The 27,535-nt window shown below is 34.0% G+C and overlaps 1 protein-coding gene across 1 annotated transcript; it reads right to left on the bottom strand.

Moving 5' to 3' along the window:
* Positions 1-1,733: 1,733 nt before the first annotated feature.
* On the bottom strand, positions 1,734-27,291 carry LOC120007336 (serine carboxypeptidase-like 47). The gene is made up of 9 exons (XM_038857534.1): positions 27,008-27,291; positions 26,726-26,894; positions 3,801-3,920; positions 3,570-3,713; positions 3,369-3,498; positions 3,036-3,124; positions 2,684-2,942; positions 1,907-2,042; positions 1,734-1,818 (listed from the first exon to the last, which is right to left on the bottom strand). Exons 1-9 carry the CDS (start codon positions 27,289-27,291, stop codon positions 1,734-1,736), a joined length of 1,416 nt encoding a protein of 471 aa, XP_038713462.1.
* Positions 27,292-27,535: the final 244 nt, after the last annotated feature.

Below are 27,535 nucleotides of genomic sequence, written 5' to 3'. Positions count from 1 at the left end.
ATGTTCAGAAAAAGACAACAGCGTTTGAATGCATTGCTTGTTATTTACTGGTTGTTGGTCTGGTTAGACTGCCAGCCTTCTGAACACTAAATGATTAAATATAAAGCCAAAGCAATGCTTTGAAATTTAATAAATTCATTATTTTTTTGCTTTCTGTCTGTAAGGTGTTTGTGTTTATGTGTGTGCGTGTTTTTGAACTTTTTTTGTGGCTGGTGGTTGAGATTTGAGACGTTTGTTTTCCAATTGAGTTTTATTTTGAATATGCCAATATGGTTTGTCTTCTTTTTACTTGATTTGCTAGGTTTGGTGGAGAAAAGTAATGACAATGGGTGGTGTGGAGGGTCGGGAAATGACCATGGTGGTCGGGCACTTCCGTTCGATGAGTCGACAGCTCCGATTGGTGGTCGGACGGAGGAGCTCCGGTGAGTGGCAGTGTTATGTTGTGAGAGTGGGAGGGAGAAAAGGAGGGAGAAACCAATTGAAGAATGCACTATTTTTTTTTTACAAAACAATCTTGTTGTACCACAAACAATATTGGTTAAATAATTTTCTGCAAGTCATCACAATAATTAGGATTTCTTGTATTTGTAATGGCTGAAGTTGACATCATTCATAATCTTGTATCAGCTAGAAACTTGCCGAGTATTGGGCTAGAAAAGTCAAGGTGAAGCAGTGCGAACTCGTCAAGGGCAGATTGTTCTTCCTTGAGAAAGGTCACAGCCCTTCCTCGAGGAAGGCCAGTGTGTTTTTTTAAAATTTGGTTTATTTTTTTATTTAATTAGAGTTTTCTTTTATCTAATTAGGGTTTCCTTAGGGTTTTATTTTCCTTCTATTATTTAAAAATTGTAAACTCTCATTAGAGATTAGTTTTTGTTGAATGATAAGAAAAACATAGATTCTTCTCTAAACGTACTTTCGTTTAGTTCTTGATGACTTTGATAATTCTTTTGGCGTCGAAGGTGTTAAGGGAAGGGGCCACGTCAGGAATCCTAATCTAATGTTGTGGGAGGTAGGATTACAAATCTATGACAATTATTTTGAGATCGAGGAAAGGTTTGATGCACCATCAACATCAATCTTTAATGAAGAGGAACAAGAAGTGGCAAGTTTAACCAAGCCTTTCGTGAAGTTCGTGGATGAACAAGATGAGGAATTATTGCTGCCAATTTTCGATGAGTATCCAGATGAAAAAGATCTATTGCTGCAAGAAGAGATCAAAGAAGAAATCATGGAGGAGAGATCTTTATGTGCAGAATCAAATATTATTGTGATAGCAAATCACGATAATATCTTGGTGTCTAGAAGATTCGTCAAGTTTGTCATACCAGAATGGTTCAACAAAGTAGAGAATTCTTTAGTCTCTTCCATAATTGAAATTGGGAGTTCAATGACATTTGCCTTTTGCCATTTTTTTAATGGTAATGACGATCACTAAGAATGTCTCTTGAAGAAGGTTTCTTACCTTAAAGCAATTAGAAACCAAAGTCTTTCCAAAATTATAATAATTAGGAAATGCTTGTAGAATATATATCATTCTTGACTTAGAAAGACAAGATAGTTTCAATAGTAAAATTTCAAATTTCCATAACACTTATGGCTCGATTCAAGTTATTGGATCCTCACACTAATTCTACATGGCGGTTTCGAAGGCTTCAATCATGTCACATACGCTTATCGTCTAAACTAAAATGTATGGAAGCCAATATACAACACACCATATCGTAGAAAATACTCTATGCTTCTTGCATCCATCTTTGAATCATGTGTAAGGCAGTTTTTGGTTGATCCATTGGAACCATATGACCAGCATCATAAACCAAATGTATATTGAGAGTAACCAGACATATTAAATTATATATTAAACACATATATATTAAATTATATATACAAAAAAATTTTACAAACCTGGAGAAACGATAAAGGTCCATGGCTTCTCAACGCTCCCATTTCGATACCATCAACATAAAATGACACAAGACTTTGAGGTTTAAGAAATTCTTCCTTACCATGCCATGCCATTTCAGTGACCCGTTTAAAATTTCCTTTTCAAATATAAATACTAAGAATTAGTGTTTGAAAACTTGGGACATGTTCTGACCCGGTTGGATGCATTAATTTGCGTGATTTATTTAAGTTAATTTGCTAATTAATATTTCGATTTATAATTATTCTAAAATTCATTTATATACAAAACTTTTGTTTTGCGAAGTTAATTCCTATTTGACTGGCTTATGGAAGTTAAAATTTTAATGCCATTTGGTAATTAATATGATAATAGGCATTTTACCATGTATACCGTATTTGATAATTTCAAATTTAGATACATTTACTTATCAATTTAATTAAATATACTAAGTATAAGTCATGTTTATATTGATAGTGTATTTATTATGAAAATATTTTATTAACTAAGAATTAATATTGCATTAATTAATGAATAAAATTGGTAATTTGAGAAATTTATAATCGAGACCCTTCTGGATCGTCTAGTTTAGTGGGTTAATCCGGGTTAAGGAGGATCAAAGGGATTGGATTGGAATTGTAACCGAACTACATTTGGTAACCCGGTTTAACTGATTTTACCGGCCAACCGAGCTCGGGTTTTAAGACGTTGCCAGGAATATAAAAATATAAAAATCATAAACACATGAAAATTTACAAAATAGACCAAGGTGAGGCTTACCAACATAGTTGCATACGAGATCAAATTCTCCCACATAGATAAGGACTTTAATTCCATCTGCAAGTAGAGCTGGAATTCCTGTATCAGAATTTTTCATATATTCTCCCTCCATTGCCTCATATACCTTAGAGCTTAATGTAACAAATGGTATGTCTGGTACACCTAGAGCTTCCTTTACTTCTTGATTATTCATAAAATTCTCCAAGCGAGAGAAGTCATAGTTCAAGTGGCCAATACGTGGCTTTCTATAATCATAATACTGTATCACAAGGGACATTAATGTTAACATCTTGCAATTTATCCTTAGAAAAATATATGTATAGGTAGACACAAAAGTCTAATGATTACTTACATTTATATTTTGGGTTCTTCTGTGGATTTCGCCAAACATACCATCACAACTATCAAATGCAATGAGGCAATCAGTTTCATTACCCATGTCTGATGAAAAAACCAAAAGAAGAAAAACTTCTACTCAAGTTCAGTATGAGAATTTACTTTTTATAGAAGATAATTAGTTCATCGAATAATGAGTTTTCTGTCAAAAACTATATTGTTTATCGAAAAGAAAATAAACATCCTGATTCATACAATATAATATGATAAAATGCATATACAAATAAATAAGAAACGTAAATAGAAGTTAGAGGGTAGTATTCACCACAATCTTCAGTAGCTTTCATACATTTTGGAAGCATCGTGTTCTTTATATGCAAATAATCTTCTTCTTCTATTAACTTACAACGTCGAGCGTAATATGGTAATATTTCATATTGGAGTCTAGGATTTGTAAGTCCATTACCAATGGCAACTCCCTGTAAAGTGATATAAGTCAAACTCAAATCAAGTTTAATATTGAAGATTATGGATTGAGGCAAAAAGATACCTTAAGTTTTATATGAATTTTTGGGTTGGCTTTATTTTCTTGATGGATATGAGATGCCAAAACTGGAGCATAGTGTCCAGCAAAAGATTGTCCAGTTATGAAAAAATCATTTTGAACAAGTTTAGGATGTTCGTTAAAAAAGGCCTGTCAATATTTAGGAATAAAAATAAAACAATAAGAAAAAATGTAATTCAATATTCGTATATAGATAAAATGAGAGAATATATGAACCTGCAAGAAGTTATACAAATCCTTGGTGACATCAACTAGATTGCGTCTTATATCCGTATCATCAATTGAATAACTAAAACCAGTTCCGATAGGTTGGTCAACAAATATAATGTTTGAGACCTGTATTTGAAAGAGAAAATTATATTAAATTATTCTTTAAAGAGACTGCTTTGATGATGTTTATTTTTTATTGCATAGGAGGTTTGGTTGATGGCTAGGTTGGAAAAACTCATATCTAGTTGTGAGCCCACCCCTCTGCACTAGTAACACTTTGTTCACTTTGATCTCAGTCCATACTGGCCCACACGATTTTGTCTCCCAATCCCAACACCAGTTCAAACTAGTTTGAGCCCAGGAAAATTACTTGTTAGTAGATAGGAAGTTTGGCCCATTATATATTGTATTTCACATCTTCTCCAAGACGATGTGGGACAAGAGAATTAACCTATTTCACCATTTAGTAGCTCGCCAAGCACCACTAAGTTTGCACTGTAGAGGCTTATGTCCCTGCCCACTCAAGCTCAGTGTTACAGACTCCCCCTTAAGGGCTCACGTCCCTGTCTGGTCCACATGCTAATAGATGTCTGTGAGTGCCCACACGTTAAACCCTGTGGCCTCAGCTCCGATACCATCTGTAACACCTCCCCCTCTGCACTAGTAATATTTTGTTCGCTTTAGGCAAGTCCATATTCGTCCACACGACTTTGTCTTCCCATGTCCAACACCAATCCATATATACTAGTTTGAGCCTAGGAAAAGTGTTTGTTACTAGTTAGGAAGTTTGACCTATTATATAATATATTTCACATCTTTGTCTGGGCGATGTGGGACAAGAGACAACCCCTTTGCCACTCAGTGACTCGGCAAATACCACCAAACTTGCATTACAGAGACTTGTGGCCCTGCCACTCGTGTTGGGTATTACACTAGTAAAAATTAAAACCTATAAAAATTTATGATAAAGTTATTTCATGAAATATTTTTAGAGAATACACCAAATCAGTACGTTTTCATTTATATGTTATCTCTTGTAAAAAATGATGGATCGTACTTAACACAAGAGGGGGGGTGAATTGTGTCCCCAAATTCCGATAGGAATCTCTTTTTAAAATTTAAAAGGAAATCAATGTCAATTAACAATTAGCACACAAATTTGGACTCTAATGATTATCTTAATCAATATTCATTTCAATGCAAGATGTGATACAATATGGTGAATGATCAATTATCAAATAATCAAGGAATTGCAAAAACAGATTTTTTAAACAACACACTGCGCATAGATTTAACAACTCAAATTTCACCTAGCAAATCAAGTCAGAATTCAATGAAATTTGGTATGCAGTATCACAACACCCTAATGAATACTATATCAAAAATTCAGATTAAAATTCAAAGTTTAGCTATGTGAACAGTGCACGGACAGACTAGTGGTTCAGAAAATTCTGCAATCAAAACACTTAATCAATCAACAAGCAAGCAATGCAATCAAGAAAGTCCACACAGCAATTTATAGTAGTTCGGAGACTCTTCTCCTACATCTACTACCTAGGTTCACCAACCTAGGATTTTTCAACCTCCACTAAGGATGTGGTTTTCTCAAGAGCTCCACAAAACTCACAAGGGTTTTTAGGTCACCCTTAAAACTGAAGATTTCAAGATAATCTTCAAACTTTACAACCAAGGGTTTCAAGCACTCCCTTAAACTCAACCTCAACAAGGTTTTTGCCCAATGAAGGGACTTTTACAAGTGTTCGGTATAAATAGTTCACTCAAGGTTTGCACTAGGCAAATAGGGTTGAGGAACACTCAAGAATCACAATATAACCTCACGGGTTGGATAGAAAATGAAGAATAATGAGGATTTTCGAATCTGAAAATAAGAAGCCAAATGAGAAGCACTCCCTCTTTGCAAAAGCAAAATAGTGAGGAAGCCTTTAGAGTGGCTTTGGGTAGAAGCTTGGATTCAATGGCACAAACTAGCTTGAAAGCTTTGAGAGCAAGAATTTCTTCAATATAATTTTGGCTTCTCCAAGTTGGAATGAGGAAGAACCCCTCTTTATAATTTACCAAGCTCTTGTGATTTCCACCATTGGATCTTTTTCTATCTTCAAATCTCGACCTTCAATTACATGTGCAAATCTTGGCCATTGAATGAATAGATCATTAAATCTTGACCTTACAATATGTAGCCGTTGCACTTGCATTATTTTCCAAGTCTAGCTTTCCAAGATTTGAGTTGTCATGTGCACTTGCAGCCATCTTTGACAATTTGATCAAACTTGCACCAAATCTTGACCTTGGTATCTCCAACAATTTTGTCATCTTTGACCATTTGATCAAACTTACACTAAATCTTGGCCTTGGTATCTCCAATGATTTCCTACAAAATGTGTAGCAACTTGCAACCATCTTTGACTCCAAAAATCAAGTAAGATCTTCTTTTAAGTCAAAAATTGCAAGCAAGAATATGGTCTTATGCACAACCATTGGATTCACCTTTTAAATGGTCATCTTAACCCTTCAAGTCTTGTTGTAATCTGATCCATTCATAATTCAAAACAATTCAATCTCGGCCATAGATTAGTGTACCGTTGGAGCTTGTAGTCTTCAAGAATATCTTCATAATCTAAGTCTTGTCTAGTTGCAAAATATACTTTCTCATCTCTTACAAATTTCAACCATTGCATTTGTCCTTTAGCTTCATCAATTTTCTTCTCACAAAAATCTTATCATTGACCTCAATAAAGGAAGCATGTGCAAGATCTTGTTTGATGAAGATAAGAGATCCTTCACATGACCAAACATGTCCCTCCAATCTTGACTTCAAACTCTGAATTTGGCAGCACCAATATATCCATATTATACAGCCCTAAGGCTAGTTCCAATCATCAATCAAAATGCCTTAGTGGAAGGTTGATGAACATAGGTTTTTCTTGGTTTTCTAGAGATCCAAGCTCATACTTGAAAACCGGACTTCAATTCCCTTGAGCAAACTGAATTCTGAGTGATATAACATCCTCATGATGATTAACCTACAAAGAAATAGGAGGTAGAACTCCCCAATTGCATGTAAGCTCAAAGAGCTTCATATAGAGCGCATAGGTTAATTACATTAGAAAAACAACCCAGAAAATTCGTATTACTGCATGATAAATCATTTTATATATATTAGAATGTCCACATAAAATTTCATAACAATTGGAAATCGTTTGGTCACTCAACCAAGCAAATAAGTCACTAATAGTGAAACCGATAAATTCTAAGTGTAAATTCAATGTTATTTTGCAAACTCAGTGTAAATGACATTTTCTCTTGAACTTTACTAAGTCAAATATGTTCATAGTGATGAAACTAAGATGCACACGAAATTTCATTTAAATCGGAGTTCATTTGGTTCACTACGTTCACAAAGAACACATATGCACAAAATTAGGTAAAACCTAGTTTTGGCGGAATTTAAGCATATGACCAAATATATATGTGATGCACTTAATTTCTCATGATTATAGTCCTAGAACATATATTAAACCTTCATGTGCATGTGGTTCAAGTTTCAAGTAATTTGGACCTAAGTAAGATAAATTATGATCATTAGAAGATTAATACCCTAACTTAGTCCATGTATATTTATTTTCAAAACTTAATTTCCAGCACTATCTCAAAAATATATAGATACCAAATTCACATAGAGATATGCATAAACCTTCATTTGTATATGCACAATTAAGATACTAAACAATTAACCAAATAACCATTTAAGCATGTTTTCTAGCATTTTAGGATATGTTCAAGTCAAGCATGCTCACACACATTTTAGTATACAATCATACACAATCATCAAAAACACAATGTTGACTAGACACTAAGTCTTGGTCCAACAATCTCCCCCTTTTTGATGATTCCAAAATGTGCAATGTAGTTTTCTAAAGATGTATCATTTTTTTTTTTTTAAGAACTACAATCTTTATCCAAAAACTATATTCTTTCTCCCCCCTTTTTGTAATTATCAAAAAGATCTTAAGGTTTAATTGAAATTCTCATTTTATACTCAAATTCTTAATTGTTTTCAATCATGCAAATGAAGTGAGCTATAGATCGAGTACAAAGTAATGTTCATATTAGCTCCCCCTCACTTCAAGTATAGTAGCATACATACTTCTCACCAAAACATGCCAAATGCACTCCCCCTTAAACTTTGGTCTATAAACCATTTCATATATCAGTTCAAGTACTAGTTTAAGGATGCATCATGGTTGATACAAGATAAGTATGTTTCGTCAATAAAAGTTCAAATACTAAATATCGCATGAAAGTATACCAATTTAGAATATGTCATTTTAATGCATCTTTTCTAATCATTATCTCTTCCCTATAATGTAGTCAATCAAGAGGGAATAGGGAGAGGAGTTGACACCAACCAAATACATGCGTTCATGAATAGTAATAAAAGCACACTAGAAGTCATGTATTCCACATATTGCTTCCAAATTATAGAGATGTAACAAGTTCACTTAAAAAACTTAACATACGTTCTATCTTTTTCAATTAATGATAAAACATGAATTTCTAGACTTAGGGCATGCTCCCCCTTCAATCATGCATACCAATGAATTGAAAAACAACAAGAGATACCAATTAAGCAAATATGCACCCATGATGCTTCATTCAAACTTAATGCACGTATCATCATCATTTAATCATGTCTAAAGCATATATCATCCAAAATCAAACATTCCAAATGCAATTGAGTTAAAGTTAAGCATCTAACAAAAATAATGCAAAGGAGTTTAAAGGTTTAAGAAATGACCGTCGAAACCCTCCTAGCTTTTTGTTTGAGCATCTTGATGATATTCCTTTAATATTTGTTCCTTCCTTAGAGTGTTTGTGCTTGTCCATGTTTTGAATATATTTTCCTTGATTTAGAGTTGCTCCCCCAAGGGTTGCACACTTTCCTCACCAATTGGTGTTGCTTCATCATTTGAGATCTTCATCTTCTTTTGAGCTCTTTACCAATGGTGCATCCTCATCCAAGATAAGTACCCCACGGGTACCATTTGAGATTAACTCCTTGGGATGTCCAAGGTCCTTCAAATCTGAAAATTATTTCTCTACAAGCACATTGACCTCAAGTGTGGATATATCATAAAAATTAACACAAACACTTTCCTTAACCATTCTAGGCTTAGCATCAAAAGCATTGTGTGCACTAGAAAGAGATAAGTAATCAAGAAGCATACAAATATCACTTTTATCATCAAAATTCTCCAGATTTTCTTTTGTATTCAAGAAGTAGCATCTTTAAATTAAAACTCCTAAAGTGGATAACTTTAGGTTTTCTCTTCATACAAAAATTACAAAAATAATTTGTTCAATGATTTTCTCATATTCAACCTTTGTCATACATATCATGCATTTCATGCTTAATTTGCAATCTTTTTCAATAAAGATTAAAAATAGTATAAATGCATAACTCTCATACAACAACCAAGCATCATATAACCTAATAAAATCGTTTTCAATGACAATCATTAAAAATCATATTTGGGCAGCCCCTTCATTTAGATTCTAGCATTCAATTTTTTTTTTTTTTTTTTTATTTTTTTTAAAGAGAAACAAATCAATAAAGTCTAGTATCAATGGATAGCACATCTAAATAAAGTGTGATCAAGACGTTTTAGGTATCCAAACCTTGGATCCTTTAGGGTTAGTGGCCACAATTGCATATACATTAATATTAAAAGAATTCTTCACATATGCTTTCACATCAATATCACACAAACCCTTTGGCACCCACAACCTCCTTAGGTGAACTCTCCTTAGTCTAGGATGAGTTTCCCTAGAGGTACTAGTCTCACCCATGGGATGAGCTAGCTTGGCCTTGCCTTTTGAAGGCTTGGCTATGGTACTAACACTACTCAAGGTTTCTTTGAGTTTCGTAGGATCAAATCCAAGTCCACTCTTATCAAGGTAGTGTCTTTGAGAGGCAAGCAACTCATCAAGCTTTGATGAACTCATAGAGAATTTAGAAAATTGAATTTCTAACATCCTATACTTTTCTTTCACATCATCAAGCTCAAGTTGCAAAGAAGTAGAGTTGTTCAAAATTATACATTCATGTTCATTCCATGTTCTCAACTCTTGTTCTAACTCATTCACTCTAGCACGCAAGGCATCCAAATCATGAATCTTTGAAGTATTACAATTTGCCATGTTACTACTAGAAGCATGCATAGATAATTGCTTTCTAAGATTTTCATTTTCTTTCATCAAAGCATCAAGAGATAAATATATATTATCATGCTTTGCATTTAGATCAACATACTTATCATTCAAGTCATTAATCTCATCCACATGTGATTTCTCAATTTTCACAAGCCTAGATATTTCTTTTGTAGCATGCTTGTATTTAGAAATTAAGTCACTATGAGCATCACATAATTCATCATACACATTACTCAATTCATCATAAGTGGGTAGTGTAGAATCATTTACCATATCATCCGGAATGGATGATAACTCTTCTTCCTTTGCCACCAAGCAAAGGTTGGCCTTGATTTCTTCCTCTTTATCACTAGAGATCTCCTCCACTTTGGTCACTAGGCACACATCGCCATTTGACCTTTCATACTTTCTTTCCATCATTTCCCAAACTTGCTTTGCATTTGTATATCCGGAAATATGGTCAAGTCCCCACCTACTAAGAGAGATATGAAAGAGATTAATAGCATAAACATTTAAGCACATTAATTCAATGTCCTTATTTGTCCATTCATCTCCTCTACTCCTACTAGGACAATGAGGACCATCCTTTACTACCCTCCATACGTCTATGCCTCTAGATTTAATAAATATTCGCATTCTATTCTTCCAAAATGGATAGTCACCATCAAAGATAGGTGGAATATCCATAGAAAGGCTTTCGGCCTCAACATGCAAATTTGTGTAAGTCATAAAAATGCTAATAAGGGTGTTAATCCTATGTTTTAGCAAACCGGCTCCGATACCAATTGATGGATCGTACTTAACACAAGAGGGGGGGTGAATTGTGTCCCCAAATTCCGATAGGAATCTCTTTTTAAAATTTAAAAGGAAATCAATGTCAATTAACAATTAGCACACAAATTTGGACTCTAATGATTATCTTAATCAATATTCATTTCAATGCAAGATGTGATACAATATGGTGAATGATCAATTATCAAATAATCAAGGAATTGCAAAAACAGATTTTTTAAACAACACACTGCGCATAGATTTAACAACTCAAATTTCACCTAGCAAATCAAGTCAGAATTCAATGAAATTTGGTATGCAGTATCACAACACCCTAATGAATACTATATCAAAAATTCAGATTAAAATTCAAAGTTTAGCTATGTGAACAGTGCACGGACAGACTAGTGGTTCAGAAAATTCTGCAATCAAAACACTTAATCAATCAACAAGCAAGCAATGCAATCAAGAAAGTCCACACAGCAATTTATAGTAGTTCGGAGACTCTTCTCCTACATCTACTACCTAGGTTCACCAACCTAGGATTTTTCAACCTCCACTAAGGATGTGGTTTTCTCAAGAGCTCCACAAAACTCACAAGGGTTTTTAGGTCACCCTTAAAACTGAAGATTTCAAGATAATCTTCAAACTTTACAACCAAGGGTTTCAAGCACTCCCTTAAACTCAACCTCAACAAGGTTTTTGCCCAATGAAGGGACTTTTACAAGTGTTCGGTATAAATAGTTCACTCAAGGTTTGCACTAAGCAAATAGGGTTGAGGAACACTCAAGAATCACAATATAACCTCACGGGTTGGATAGAAAATGAAGAATAATGAGGATTTTCGAATCTGAAAATAAGAAGCCAAATGAGAAGCACTCCCTCTTTGCAAAAGCAAAATAGTGAGGAAGCCTTTAGAGTGGCTTTGGGTAGAAGCTTGGATTCAATGGCACAAACTAGCTTGAAAGCTTTGAGAGCAAGAATTTCTTCAATATAATTTTGGCTTCTCCAAGTTGGAATGAGGAAGAACCCCTCTTTATAATTTACCAAGCTCTTGTGATTTCCACCATTGGATCTTTTTCTATCTTCAAATCTCGACCTTCAATTACATGTGCAAATCTTGGCCATTGAATGAATAGATCATTAAATCTTGACCTTACAATATGTAGCCGTTGCACTTGCATTATTTTCCAAGTCTAGCTTTCCAAGATTTGAGTTGTCATGTGCACTTGCAGCCATCTTTGACAATTTGATCAAACTTGCACCAAATCTTGACCTTGGTATCTCCAACAATTTTGTCATCTTTGACCATTTGATCAAACTTACACTAAATCTTGGCCTTGGTATCTCCAATGATTTCCTACAAAATGTGTAGCAACTTGCAACCATCTTTGACTCCAAAAATCAAGTAAGATCTTCTTTTAAGTCAAAAATTGCAAGCAAGAATATGGTCTTATGCACAACCATTGGATTCACCTTTTAAATGGTCATCTTAACCCTTCAAGTCTTGTTGTAATCTGATCCATTCATAATTCAAAACAATTCAATCTCGGCCATAGATTAGTGTACCGTTGGAGCTTGTAGTCTTCAAGAATATCTTCATAATCTAAGTCTTGTCTAGTTGCAAAATATACTTTCTCATCTCTTACAAATTTCAACCATTGCATTTGTCCTTTAGCTTCATCAATTTTCTTCTCACAAAAATCTTATCATTGACCTCAATAAAGGAAGCATGTGCAAGATCTTGTTTGATGAAGATAAGAGATCCTTCACATGACCAAACATGTCCCTCCAATCTTGACTTCAAACTCTGAATTTGGCAGCACCAATATATCCATATTATACAGCCCTAAGGCTAGTTCCAATCATCAATCAAAATGCCTTAGTGGAAGGTTGATGAACATAGGTTTTTCTTGGTTTTCTAGAGATCCAAGCTCATACTTGAAAACCGGACTTCAATTCCCTTGAGCAAACTGAATTCTGAGTGATATAACATCCTCATGATGATTAACCTACAAAGAAATAGGAGGTAGAACTCCCCAATTGCATGTAAGCTCAAAGAGCTTCATATAGAGCGCATAGGTTAATTACATTAGAAAAACAACCCAGAAAATTCGTATTACTGCATGATAAATCATTTTATATATATTAGAATGTCCACATAAAATTTCATAACAATTGGAAATCGTTTGGTCACTCAACCAAGCAAATAAGTCACTAATAGTGAAACCGATAAATTCTAAGTGTAAATTCAATGTTATTTTGCAAACTCAGTGTAAATGACATTTTCTCTTGAACTTTACTAAGTCAAATATGTTCATAGTGATGAAACTAAGATGCACACGAAATTTCATTTAAATCGGAGTTCATTTGGTTCACTACGTTCACAAAGAACACATATGCACAAAATTAGGTAAAACCTAGTTTTGGCGGAATTTAAGCATATGACCAAATATATATGTGATGCACTTAATTTCTCATGATTATAGTCCTAGAACATATATTAAACCTTCATGTGCATGTGGTTCAAGTTTCAAGTAATTTGGACCTAAGTAAGATAAATTATGATCATTAGAAGATTAATACCCTAACTTAGTCCATGTATATTTATTTTCAAAACTTAATTTCCAGCACTATCTCAAAAATATATAGATACCAAATTCACATAGAGATATGCATAAGCCTTCATTTGTATATGCACAATTAAGATACTAAACAATTAACCAAATAACCATTTAAGCATGTTTTCTAGCATTTTAGGATATGTTCAAGTCAAGCATGCTCACACACATTTTAGTATACAATCATACACAATCATCAAAAACACAATGTTGACTAGACACTAAGTCTTGGTCCAACAATCTCCCCCTTTTTGATGATTCCAAAATGTGCAATGTAGTTTTCTAAAGATGTATCATTTTTTTTTTTTAAGAACTACAATCTTTATCCAAAAACTATATTCTTTCTCCCCCCTTTTTGTAATTATCAAAAAGATCTTAAGGTTTAATTGAAATTCTCATTTTATACTCAAATTCTTAATTGTTTTCAATCATGCAAATGAAGTGAGCTATAGATCGAGTACAAAGTAATGTTCATATTAGCTCCCCCTCACTTCAAGTATAGTAGCATACATACTTCTCACCAAAACATGCCAAATGCACTCCCCCTTAAACTTTGGTCTATAAACCATTTCATATATCAGTTCAAGTACTAGTTTAAGGATGCATCATGGTTGATACAAGATAAGTATGTTTCGTCAATAAAAGTTCAAATACTAAATATCGCATGAAAGTATACCAATTTAGAATATGTCATTTTAATGCATCTTTTCTAATCATTATCTCTTCCCTATAATGTAGTCAATCAAGAGGGAATAGGGAGAGGAGTTGACACCAACCAAATACATGCGTTCATGAATAGTAATAAAAGCACACTAGAAGTCATGTATTCCACATATTGCTTCCAAATTATAGAGATGTAACAAGTTCACTTAAAAAACTTAACATACGTTCTATCTTTTTCAATTAATGATAAAACATGAATTTCTAGACTTAGGGCATGCTCCCCCTTCAATCATGCATACCAATGAATTGAAAAACAACAAGAGATACCAATTAAGCAAATATGCACCCATGATGCTTCATTCAAACTTAATGCACGTATCATCATCATTTAATCATGTCTAAAGCATATATCATCCAAAATCAAACATTCCAAATGCAATTGAGTTAAAGTTAAGCATCTAACAAAAATAATGCAAAGGAGTTTAAAGGTTTAAGAAATGACCGTCGAAACCCTCCTAGCTTTTTGTTTGAGCATCTTGATGATATTCCTTTAATATTTGTTCCTTCCTTAGAGTGTTTGTGCTTGTCCATGTTTTGAATATATTTTCCTTGATTTAGAGTTGCTCCCCCAAGGGTTGCACACTTTCCTCACCAATTGGTGTTGCTTCATCATTTGAGATCTTCATCTTCTTTTGAGCTCTTTACCAATGGTGCATCCTCATCCAAGATAAGTACCCCACGGGTACCATTTGAGATTAACTCCTTGGGATGTCCAAGGTCCTTCAAATCTGAAAATTATTTCTCTACAAGCACATTGACCTCAAGTGTGGATATATCATAAAAATTAACACAAACACTTTCCTTAACCATTCTAGGCTTAGCATCAAAAGCATTGTGTGCACTAGAAAGAGATAAGTAATCAAGAAGCATACAAATATCACTTTTATCATCAAAATTCTCCAGATTTTCTTTTGTATTCAAGAAGTAGCATCTTTAAATTAAAACTCCTAAAGTGGATAACTTTAGGTTTTCTCTTCATACAAAAATTACAAAAATAATTTGTTCAATGATTTTCTCATATTCAACCTTTGTCATACATATCATGCATTTCATGCTTAATTTGCAATCTTTTTCAATAAAGATTAAAAATAGTATAAATGCATAACTCTCATACAACAACCAAGCATCATATAACCTAATAAAATCGTTTTCAATGACAATCATTAAAAATCATATTTGGGCAGCCCCTTCATTTAGATTCTAGCATTCAATTTTTTTTTTTTTTTTTTATTTTTTTTAAAGAGAAACAAATCAATAAAGTCTAGTATCAATGGATAGCACATCTAAATAAAGTGTGATCAAGACGTTTTAGGTATCCAAACCTTGGATCCTTTAGGGTTAGTGGCCACAATTGCATATACATTAATATTAAAAGAATTCTTCACATATGCTTTCACATCAATATCACACAAACCCTTTGGCACCCACAACCTCCTTAGGTGAACTCTCCTTAGTCTAGGATGAGTTTCCCTAGAGGTACTAGTCTCACCCATGGGATGAGCTAGCTTGGCCTTGCCTTTTGAAGGCTTGGCTATGGTACTAACACTACTCAAGGTTTCTTTGAGTTTCGTAGGATCAAATCCAAGTCCACTCTTATCAAGGTAGTGTCTTTGAGAGGCAAGCAACTCATCAAGCTTTGATGAACTCATAGAGAATTTAGAAAATTGAATTTCTAACATCCTATACTTTTCTTTCACATCATCAAGCTCAAGTTGCAAAGAAGTAGAGTTGTTCAAAATTATACATTCATGTTCATTCCATGTTCTCAACTCTTGTTCTAACTCATTCACTCTAGCACGCAAGGCATCCAAATCATGAATCTTTGAAGTATTACAATTTGCCATGTTACTACTAGAAGCATGCATAGATAATTGCTTTCTAAGATTTTCATTTTCTTTCATCAAAGCATCAAGAGATAAATATATATTATCATGCTTTGCATTTAGATCAACATACTTATCATTCAAGTCATTAATCTCATCCACATGTGATTTCTCAATTTTCACAAGCCTAGATATTTCTTTTGTAGCATGCTTGTATTTAGAAATTAAGTCACTATGAGCATCACATAATTCATCATACACATTACTCAATTCATCATAAGTGGGTAGTGTAGAATCATTTACCATATCATCCGGAATGGATGATAACTCTTCTTCCTTTGCCACCAAACAAAGGTTGGCCTTGATTTCTTCCTCTTTATCACTAGAGATCTCCTCCACTTTGGTCACTAGGCACACATCGCCATTTGACCTTTCATACTTTCTTTCCATCATTTCCCAAACTTGCTTTGCATTTGTATATCCGGAAATATGGTCAAGTCCCCACCTACTAAGAGAGATATGAAAGAGATTAATAGCATAAACATTTAAGCACATTAATTCAATGTCCTTATTTGTCCATTCATCTCCTCTACTCCTACTAGGACAATGAGGACCATCCTTTACTACTCTCCATACGTCTATGCCTCTAGATTTAATAAATATTCGCATTCTATTCTTCCAAAATGGATAGTCACCATCAAAGATAGGTGGAATATCCATAGAAAGGCTTTCGGCCTCAACATGCAAATTTGTGTAAGTCATAAAAATGCTAATAAGGGTGTTAATCCTATGTTTTAGCAAACCGGCTCCGATACCAATTGATGGATCGTACTTAACACAAGAGGGGGGGTGAATTGTGTCCCCAAATTCCGATAGGAATCTCTTTTTAAAATTTAAAAGGAAATCAATGTCAATTAACAATTAGCACACAAATTTGGACTCTAATGATTATCTTAATCAATATTCATTTCAATGCAAGATGTGATACAATATGGTGAATGATCAATTATCAAATAATCAAGGAATTGCAAAAACAGATTTTTTAAACAACACACTGCGCATAGATTTAACAACTCAAATTTCACCTAGCAAATCAAGTCAGAATTCAATGAAATTTGGTATGCAGTATCACAACACCCTAATGAATACTATATCAAAAATTCAGATTAAAATTCAAAGTTTAGCTATGTGAACAGTGCACGGACAGACTAGTGGTTCAGAAAATTCTGCAATCAAAACACTTAATCAATCAACAAGCAAGCAATGCAATCAAGAAAGTCCACACAGCAATTTATAGTAGTTCGGAGACTCTTCTCCTACATCTACTACCTAGGTTCACCAACCTAGGATTTTTCAACCTCCACTAAGGATGTGGTTTTCTCAAGAGCTCCACAAAACTCACAAGGGTTTTTAGGTCACCCTTAAAACTGAAGATTTCAAGATAATCTTCAAACTTTACAACCAAGGGTTTCAAGCACTCCCTTAAACTCAACCTCAACAAGGTTTTTGCCCAATGAAGGGACTTTTACAAGTGTTCGGTATAAATAGTTCACTCAAGGTTTGCACTAAGCAAATAGGGTTGAGGAACACTCAAGAATCACAATATAACCTCACGGGTTGGATAGAAAATGAAGAATAATGAGGATTTTCGAATCTGAAAATAAGAAGCCAAATGAGAAGCACTCCCTCTTTGCAAAAGCAAAATAGTGAGGAAGCCTTTAGAGTGGCTTTGGGTAGAAGCTTGGATTCAATGGCACAAACTAGCTTGAAAGCTTTGAGAGCAAGAATTTCTTCAATATAATTTTGGCTTCTCCAAGTTGGAATGAGGAAGAACCCCTCTTTATAATTTACCAAGCTCTTGTGATTTCCACCATTGGATCTTTTTCTATCTTCAAATCTCGACCTTCAATTACATGTGCAAATCTTGGCCATTGAATGAATAGATCATTAAATCTTGACCTTACAATATGTAGCCGTTGCACTTGCATTATTTTCCAAGTCTAGCTTTCCAAGATTTGAGTTGTCATGTGCACTTGCAGCCATCTTTGACAATTTGATCAAACTTGCACCAAATCTTGACCTTGGTATCTCCAACAATTTTGTCATCTTTGACCATTTGATCAAACTTACACTAAATCTTGGCCTTGGTATCTCCAATGATTTCCTACAAAATGTGTAGCAACTTGCAACCATCTTTGACTCCAAAAATCAAGTAAGATCTTCTTTTAAGTCAAAAATTGCAAGCAAGAATATGGTCTTATGCACAACCATTGGATTCACCTTTTAAATGGTCATCTTAACCCTTCAAGTCTTGTTGTAATCTGATCCATTCATAATTCAAAACAATTCAATCTCGGCCATAGATTAGTGTACCGTTGGAGCTTGTAGTCTTCAAGAATATCTTCATAATCTAAGTCTTGTCTAGTTGCAAAATATACTTTCTCATCTCTTACAAATTTCAACCATTGCATTTGTCCTTTAGCTTCATCAATTTTCTTCTCACAAAAATCTTATCATTGACCTCAATAAAGGAAGCATGTGCAAGATCTTGTTTGATGAAGATAAGAGATCCTTCACATGACCAAACATGTCCCTCCAATCTTGACTTCAAACTCTGAATTTGGCAGCACCAATATATCCATATTATACAGCCCTAAGGCTAGTTCCAATCATCAATCAAAATGCCTTAGTGGAAGGTTGATGAACATAGGTTTTTCTTGGTTTTCTAGAGATCCAAGCTCATACTTGAAAACCGGACTTCAATTCCCTTGAGCAAACTGAATTCTGAGTGATATAACATCCTCATGATGATTAACCTACAAAGAAATAGGAGGTAGAACTCCCCAATTGCATGTAAGCTCAAAGAGCTTCATATAGAGCGCATAGGTTAATTACATTAGAAAAACAACCCAGAAAATTCGTATTACTGCATGATAAATCATTTTATATATATTAGAATGTCCACATAAAATTTCATAACAATTGGAAATCGTTTGGTCACTCAACCAAGCAAATAAGTCACTAATAGTGAAACCGATAAATTCTAAGTGTAAATTCAATGTTATTTTGCAAACTCAGTGTAAATGACATTTTCTCTTGAACTTTACTAAGTCAAATATGTTCATAGTGATGAAACTAAGATGCACACGAAATTTCATTTAAATCGGAGTTCATTTGGTTCACTACGTTCACAAAGAACACATATGCACAAAATTAGGTAAAACCTAGTTTTGGCGGAATTTAAGCATATGACCAAATATATATGTGATGCACTTAATTTCTCATGATTATAGTCCTAGAACATATATTAAACCTTCATGTGCATGTGGTTCAAGTTTCAAGTAATTTGGACCTAAGTAAGATAAATTATGATCATTAGAAGATTAATACCCTAACTTAGTCCATGTATATTTATTTTCAAAACTTAATTTCCAGCACTATCTCAAAAATATATAGATACCAAATTCACATAGAGATATGCATAAACCTTCATTTGTATATGCACAATTAAGATACTAAACAATTAACCAAATAACCATTTAAGCATGTTTTCTAGCATTTTAGGATATGTTCAAGTCAAGCATGCTCACACACATTTTAGTATACAATCATACACAATCATCAAAAACACAATGTTGACTAGACACTAAGTCTTGGTCCAACAATCTCCCCCTTTTTGATGATTCCAAAATGTGCAATGTAGTTTTCTAAAGATGTATCATTTTTTTTTTTTTAAGAACTACAATCTTTATCCAAAAACTATATTCTTTCTCCCCCCTTTTTGTAATTATCAAAAAGATCTTAAGGTTTAATTGAAATTCTCATTTTATACTCAAATTCTTAATTGTTTTCAATCATGCAAATGAAGTGAGCTATAGATCGAGTACAAAGTAATGTTCATATTAGCTCCCCCTCACTTCAAGTATAGTAGCATACATACTTCTCACCAAAACATGCCAAATGCACTCCCCCTTAAACTTTGGTCTATAAACCATTTCATATATCAGTTCAAGTACTAGTTTAAGGATGCATCATGGTTGATACAAGATAAGTATGTTTCGTCAATAAAAGTTCAAATACTAAATATCGCATGAAAGTATACCAATTTAGAATATGTCATTTTAATGCATCTTTTCTAATCATTATCTCTTCCCTATAATGTAGTCAATCAAGAGGGAATAGGGAGAGGAGTTGACACCAACCAAATACATGCGTTCATGAATAGTAATAAAAGCACACTAGAAGTCATGTATTCCACATATTGCTTCCAAATTATAGAGATGTAACAAGTTCACTTAAAAAACTTAACATACGTTCTATCTTTTTCAATTAATGATAAAACATGAATTTCTAGACTTAGGGCATGCTCCCCCTTCAATCATGCATACCAATGAATTGAAAAACAACAAGAGATACCAATTAAGCAAATATGCACCCATGATGCTTCATTCAAACTTAATGCACGTATCATCATCATTTAATCATGTCTAAAGCATATATCATCCAAAATCAAACATTCCAAATGCAATTGAGTTAAAGTTAAGCATCTAACAAAAATAATGCAAAGGAGTTTAAAGGTTTAAGAAATGACCGTCGAAACCCTCCTAGCTTTTTGTTTGAGCATCTTGATGATATTCCTTTAATATTTGTTCCTTCCTTAGAGTGTTTGTGCTTGTCCATGTTTTGAATATATTTTCCTTGATTTAGAGTTGCTCCCCCAAGGGTTGCACACTTTCCTCACCAATTGGTGTTGCTTCATCATTTGAGATCTTCATCTTCTTTTGAGCTCTTTACCAATGGTGCATCCTCATCCAAGATAAGTACCCCACGGGTACCATTTGAGATTAACTCCTTGGGATGTCCAAGGTCCTTCAAATCTGAAAATTATTTCTCTACAAGCACATTGACCTCAAGTGTGGATATATCATAAAAATTAACACAAACACTTTCCTTAACCATTCTAGGCTTAGCATCAAAAGCATTGTGTGCACTAGAAAGAGATAAGTAATCAAGAAGCATACAAATATCACTTTTATCATCAAAATTCTCCAGATTTTCTTTTGTATTCAAGAAGTAGCATCTTTAAATTAAAACTCCTAAAGTGGATAACTTTAGGTTTTCTCTTCATACAAAAATTACAAAAATAATTTGTTCAATGATTTTCTCATATTCAACCTTTGTCATACATATCATGCATTTCATGCTTAATTTGCAATCTTTTTCAATAAAGATTAAAAATAGTATAAATGCATAACTCTCATACAACAACCAAGCATCATATAACCTAATAAAATCGTTTTCAATGACAATCATTAAAAATCATATTTGGGCAGCCCCTTCATTTAGATTCTAGCATTCAATTTTTTTTTTTTTTTTTTTTATTTTTTTTAAAGAGAAACAAATCAATAAAGTCTAGTATCAATGGATAGCACATCTAAATAAAGTGTGATCAAGACGTTTTAGGTATCCAAACCTTGGATCCTTTAGGGTTAGTGGCCACAATTGCATATACATTAATATTAAAAGAATTCTTCACATATGCTTTCACATCAATATCACACAAACCCTTTGGCACCCACAACCTCCTTAGGTGAACTCTCCTTAGTCTAGGATGAGTTTCCCTAGAGGTACTAGTCTCACCCATGGGATGAGCTAGCTTGGCCTTGCCTTTTGAAGGCTTGGCTATGGTACTAACACTACTCAAGGTTTCTTTGAGTTTCGTAGGATCAAATCCAAGTCCACTCTTATCAAGGTAGTGTCTTTGAGAGGCAAGCAACTCATCAAGCTTTGATGAACTCATAGAGAATTTAGAAAATTGAATTTCTAACATCCTATACTTTTCTTTCACATCATCAAGCTCAAGTTGCAAAGAAGTAGAGTTGTTCAAAATTATACATTCATGTTCATTCCATGTTCTCAACTCTTGTTCTAACTCATTCACTCTAGCACGCAAGGCATCCAAATCATGAATCTTTGAAGTATTACAATTTGCCATGTTACTACTAGAAGCATGCATAGATAATTGCTTTCTAAGATTTTCATTTTCTTTCATCAAAGCATCAAGAGATAAATATATATTATCATGCTTTGCATTTAGATCAACATACTTATCATTCAAGTCATTAATCTCATCCACATGTGATTTCTCAATTTTCACAAGCCTAGATATTTCTTTTGTAGCATGCTTGTATTTAGAAATTAAGTCACTATGAGCATCACATAATTCATCATACACATTACTCAATTCATCATAAGTGGGTAGTGTAGAATCATTTACCATATCATCCGGAATGGATGATAACTCTTCTTCCTTTGCCACCAAGCAAAGGTTGGCCTTGATTTCTTCCTCTTTATCACTAGAGATCTCCTCCACTTTGGTCACTAGGCACACATCGCCATTTGACCTTTCATACTTTCTTTCCATCATTTCCCAAACTTGCTTTGCATTTGTATATCCGGAAATATGGTCAAGTCCCCACCTACTAAGAGAGATATGAAAGAGATTAATAGCATAAACATTTAAGCACATTAATTCAATGTCCTTATTTGTCCATTCATCTCCTCTACTCCTACTAGGACAATGAGGACCATCCTTTACTACCCTCCATACGTCTATGCCTCTAGATTTAATAAATATTCGCATTCTATTCTTCCAAAATGGATAGTCACCATCAAAGATAGGTGGAATATCCATAGAAAGGCTTTCGGCCTCAACATGCAAATTTGTGTAAGTCATAAAAATGCTAATAAGGGTGTTAATCCTATGTTTTAGCAAACCGGCTCCGATACCAATTGATGGATCGTACTTAACACAAGAGGGGGGGTGAATTGTGTCCCCAAATTCCGATAGGAATCTCTTTTTAAAATTTAAAAGGAAATCAATGTCAATTAACAATTAGCACACAAATTTGGACTCTAATGATTATCTTAATCAATATTCATTTCAATGCAAGATGTGATACAATATGGTGAATGATCAATTATCAAATAATCAAGGAATTGCAAAAACAGATTTTTTAAACAACACACTGCGCATAGATTTAACAACTCAAATTTCACCTAGCAAATCAAGTCAGAATTCAATGAAATTTGGTATGCAGTATCACAACACCCTAATGAATACTATATCAAAAATTCAGATTAAAATTCAAAGTTTAGCTATGTGAACAGTGCACGGACAGACTAGTGGTTCAGAAAATTCTGCAATCAAAACACTTAATCAATCAACAAGCAAGCAATGCAATCAAGAAAGTCCACACAGCAATTTATAGTAGTTCGGAGACTCTTCTCCTACATCTACTACCTAGGTTCACCAACCTAGGATTTTTCAACCTCCACTAAGGATGTGGTTTTCTCAAGAGCTCCACAAAACTCACAAGGGTTTTTAGGTCACCCTTAAAACTGAAGATTTCAAGATAATCTTCAAACTTTACAACCAAGGGTTTCAAGCACTCCCTTAAACTCAACCTCAACAAGGTTTTTGCCCAATGAAGGGACTTTTACAAGTGTTCGGTATAAATAGTTCACTCAAGGTTTGCACTAAGCAAATAGGGTTGAGGAACACTCAAGAATCACAATATAACCTCACGGGTTGGATAGAAAATGAAGAATAATGAGGATTTTCGAATCTGAAAATAAGAAGCCAAATGAGAAGCACTCCCTCTTTGCAAAAGCAAAATAGTGAGGAAGCCTTTAGAGTGGCTTTGGGTAGAAGCTTGGATTCAATGGCACAAACTAGCTTGAAAGCTTTGAGAGCAAGAATTTCTTCAATATAATTTTGGCTTCTCCAAGTTGGAATGAGGAAGAACCCCTCTTTATAATTTACCAAGCTCTTGTGATTTCCACCATTGGATCTTTTTCTATCTTCAAATCTCGACCTTCAATTACATGTGCAAATCTTGGCCATTGAATGAATAGATCATTAAATCTTGACCTTACAATATGTAGCCGTTGCACTTGCATTATTTTCCAAGTCTAGCTTTCCAAGATTTGAGTTGTCATGTGCACTTGCAGCCATCTTTGACAATTTGATCAAACTTGCACCAAATCTTGACCTTGGTATCTCCAACAATTTTGTCATCTTTGACCATTTGATCAAACTTACACTAAATCTTGGCCTTGGTATCTCCAATGATTTCCTACAAAATGTGTAGCAACTTGCAACCATCTTTGACTCCAAAAATCAAGTAAGATCTTCTTTTAAGTCAAAAATTGCAAGCAAGAATATGGTCTTATGCACAACCATTGGATTCACCTTTTAAATGGTCATCTTAACCCTTCAAGTCTTGTTGTAATCTGATCCATTCATAATTCAAAACAATTCAATCTCGGCCATAGATTAGTGTACCGTTGGAGCTTGTAGTCTTCAAGAATATCTTCATAATCTAAGTCTTGTCTAGTTGCAAAATATACTTTCTCATCTCTTACAAATTTCAACCATTGCATTTGTCCTTTAGCTTCATCAATTTTCTTCTCACAAAAATCTTATCATTGACCTCAATAAAGGAAGCATGTGCAAGATCTTGTTTGATGAAGATAAGAGATCCTTCACATGACCAAACATGTCCCTCCAATCTTGACTTCAAACTCTGAATTTGGCAGCACCAATATATCCATATTATACAGCCCTAAGGCTAGTTCCAATCATCAATCAAAATGCCTTAGTGGAAGGTTGATGAACATAGGTTTTTCTTGGTTTTCTAGAGATCCAAGCTCATACTTGAAAACCGGACTTCAATTCCCTTGAGCAAACTGAATTCTGAGTGATATAACATCCTCATGATGATTAACCTACAAAGAAATAGGAGGTAGAACTCCCCAATTGCATGTAAGCTCAAAGAGCTTCATATAGAGCGCATAGGTTAATTACATTAGAAAAACAACCCAGAAAATTCGTATTACTGCATGATAAATCATTTTATATATATTAGAATGTCCACATAAAATTTCATAACAATTGGAAATCGTTTGGTCACTCAACCAAGCAAATAAGTCACTAATAGTGAAACCGATAAATTCTAAGTGTAAATTCAATGTTATTTTGCAAACTCAGTGTAAATGACATTTTCTCTTGAACTTTACTAAGTCAAATATGTTCATAGTGATGAAACTAAGATGCAAACGAAATTTCATTTAAATCGGAGTTCATTTGGTTCACTACGTTCACAAAGAACACATATGCACAAAATTAGGTAAAACCTAGTTTTGGCGGAATTTAAGCATATGACCAAATATATATGTGATGCACTTAATTTCTCATGATTATAGTCCTAGAACATATATTAAACCTTCATGTGCATGTGGTTCAAGTTTCAAGTAATTTGGACCTAAGTAAGATAAATTATGATCATTAGAAGATTAATACCCTAACTTAGTCCATGTATATTTATTTTCAAAACTTAATTTCCAGCACTATCTAAAAAATATATAGATACCAAATTCACATAGAGATATGCATAAGCCTTCATTTGTATATGCACAATTAAGATACTAAACAATTAACCAAATAACCATTTAAGCATGTTTTCTAGCATTTTAGGATATGTTCAAGTCAAGCATGCTCACACACATTTTAGTATACAATCATACACAATCATCAAAAACACAATGTTGACTAGACACTAAGTCTTGGTCCAACAAAAAAAACCCTCATCGACACTCTTAATTCTCCTTTTGGTGTTCAAGTACTATGTTCCAATCTCAAAGTTCAACCTATGTAACATCAACTAAGCACTAAATGGATGGAAACAAATCAACGTTCTATTGAACTCATGTAGAGGTGTTGGCACCAAAAATATGTTGGGCCTAATGGGTTTAGTTCATATGTAAAGCCCACGGTGCAGTCCAATAATAAAGTCCAAGAGGTAGCATGTACAACCTATTATAGTTGTTAGAGTCCAAAATACTTGCGGCCTATAAGCCCATTTTGTTGATAAAAAGAGGCCCAATTGATGAGTATAACTGTCCAAGAAGATGTGTGTTGAAAGTGGCCCGTGTAAAGTGAAAAAGGTTGTGGCAGTTAGAGGGAGGTGGTCCAGGTGGCAGCATATGAGAGAAGTGAGGAAAGTTGTTGTGAGAAGGTGGTATTAATTTCAAACTGACAGAGCATGGAGCAAATCAAGGTTAACTGCAGTAAGATCATGGTTTCATGGAGATTTTCGTGCAAAGGAGAGAAAGTATAAAAGCTAATAGACAGATAGAGAAAAAGGGGACACACACACAAATAGTCAGACAGACAGACAGACAAAAAACTCAAGCCCAAAGACAATTTCAAGCTTCCGAGCATTCTAGCATTCTAATTGCTTTCCAAATCCTTGTCAATTTTGCGCAAATATCATGTTGTTTATTCCAAATTCCTTTGTATTTATTCATTGTCAAATTTCAATGCCAACCATCGTTGTGGAAATTGTTCTTGGTGTCTATCTATTCATTTTCATTCCAATCTCAACAAAGCGCACTACAGTGGAGTTGGGGAACCTAGAACTATTGAGGTTCCAAGTTAGTTCGTTCAATCGTCTAGATAGAAGTCTTATTTACATTCGGTGCATTTTATTCAAATTAGTGTAGAAAACTATAAGCCTTGGCACACTTGCAACTCATCACCACCTTGGGCCACTTTTTGGTGACAACATGAGGTTGACATTTACATTAAGACATTCAGTGGTCATCATATAAAATTTATCGTTTTATTTTGGTAGGACAATGATCATTATAGTTGTTACTCTAATCCATAAATCAATGATATAATATCATAACACAGTACCTTATTCCAACTATAATCATTCCATATGAGAGATGAGTCTTCTGCGATATGAAATGGACCATTTTCATAAAATAATGCAATACTAGTACTGCCTCCAGGTCCACCACTCAACCATAACACTACTGGGTCAGTCTCATTGTTTCTTGATTCAAAGAAAAAGTAGAACATCCTTCAAAAATAGAGAAAATTTTGAAATATTTAGATTAATCTTTTATATATAAAATAAATTGAAGAAACTAAAACATTCATTTATCATACAATAAATAAGACTTTCTTAATTACCTTGCACCTATAGTACCTGGAAGGCGATAATAACCAGCATGATGTCCAAGATCTTCAATATTGGGTTTGGAGTAAGGAAGAGAAGGGAACTTGAATCTCTTCTCCAAAAGACTTGAGGAATCATCATTGACGATATTGACATCATGATCAGAAAATAAATTAAGCGAGTTTATAACTCTTTCGGCATTTGGTGTAGGATCATATCGGGCATACGTGAACGATGAAGGGGAGAAGAGATAAAAAACTAGCAAAGAGAGAAAGATGGTTACAGAAGTTGGGGACATTGTTATATGTACAGAAGTTGGGAACTTGGGTATTTATTGAGTTCTTAATCGGGATAGGTGTGTATCAAAAAATCAAATATTAACCCTTAATAGGGTGATAGGGAGTTTCTTTTATTTTGAATTTTTAAAAAAAAAAATTTGGGAGCAAATAACTATGTTAGGGTTCTTATCTTCAATGTTACCGTTAAAAATGGATACATAGGACTATATGTTGTTTTCAGAACACGATAAACCAAAACGTGAT

The sequence above is a fragment of the Tripterygium wilfordii genome, chromosome 10 (assembly GCF_013401445.1).
Source record: "Tripterygium wilfordii isolate XIE 37 chromosome 10, ASM1340144v1, whole genome shotgun sequence".
NCBI classification, from domain to species: domain Eukaryota; kingdom Viridiplantae; phylum Streptophyta; class Magnoliopsida; order Celastrales; family Celastraceae; genus Tripterygium; species Tripterygium wilfordii.
This window is presented reverse-complemented; position numbering and strand designations above follow the sequence as displayed.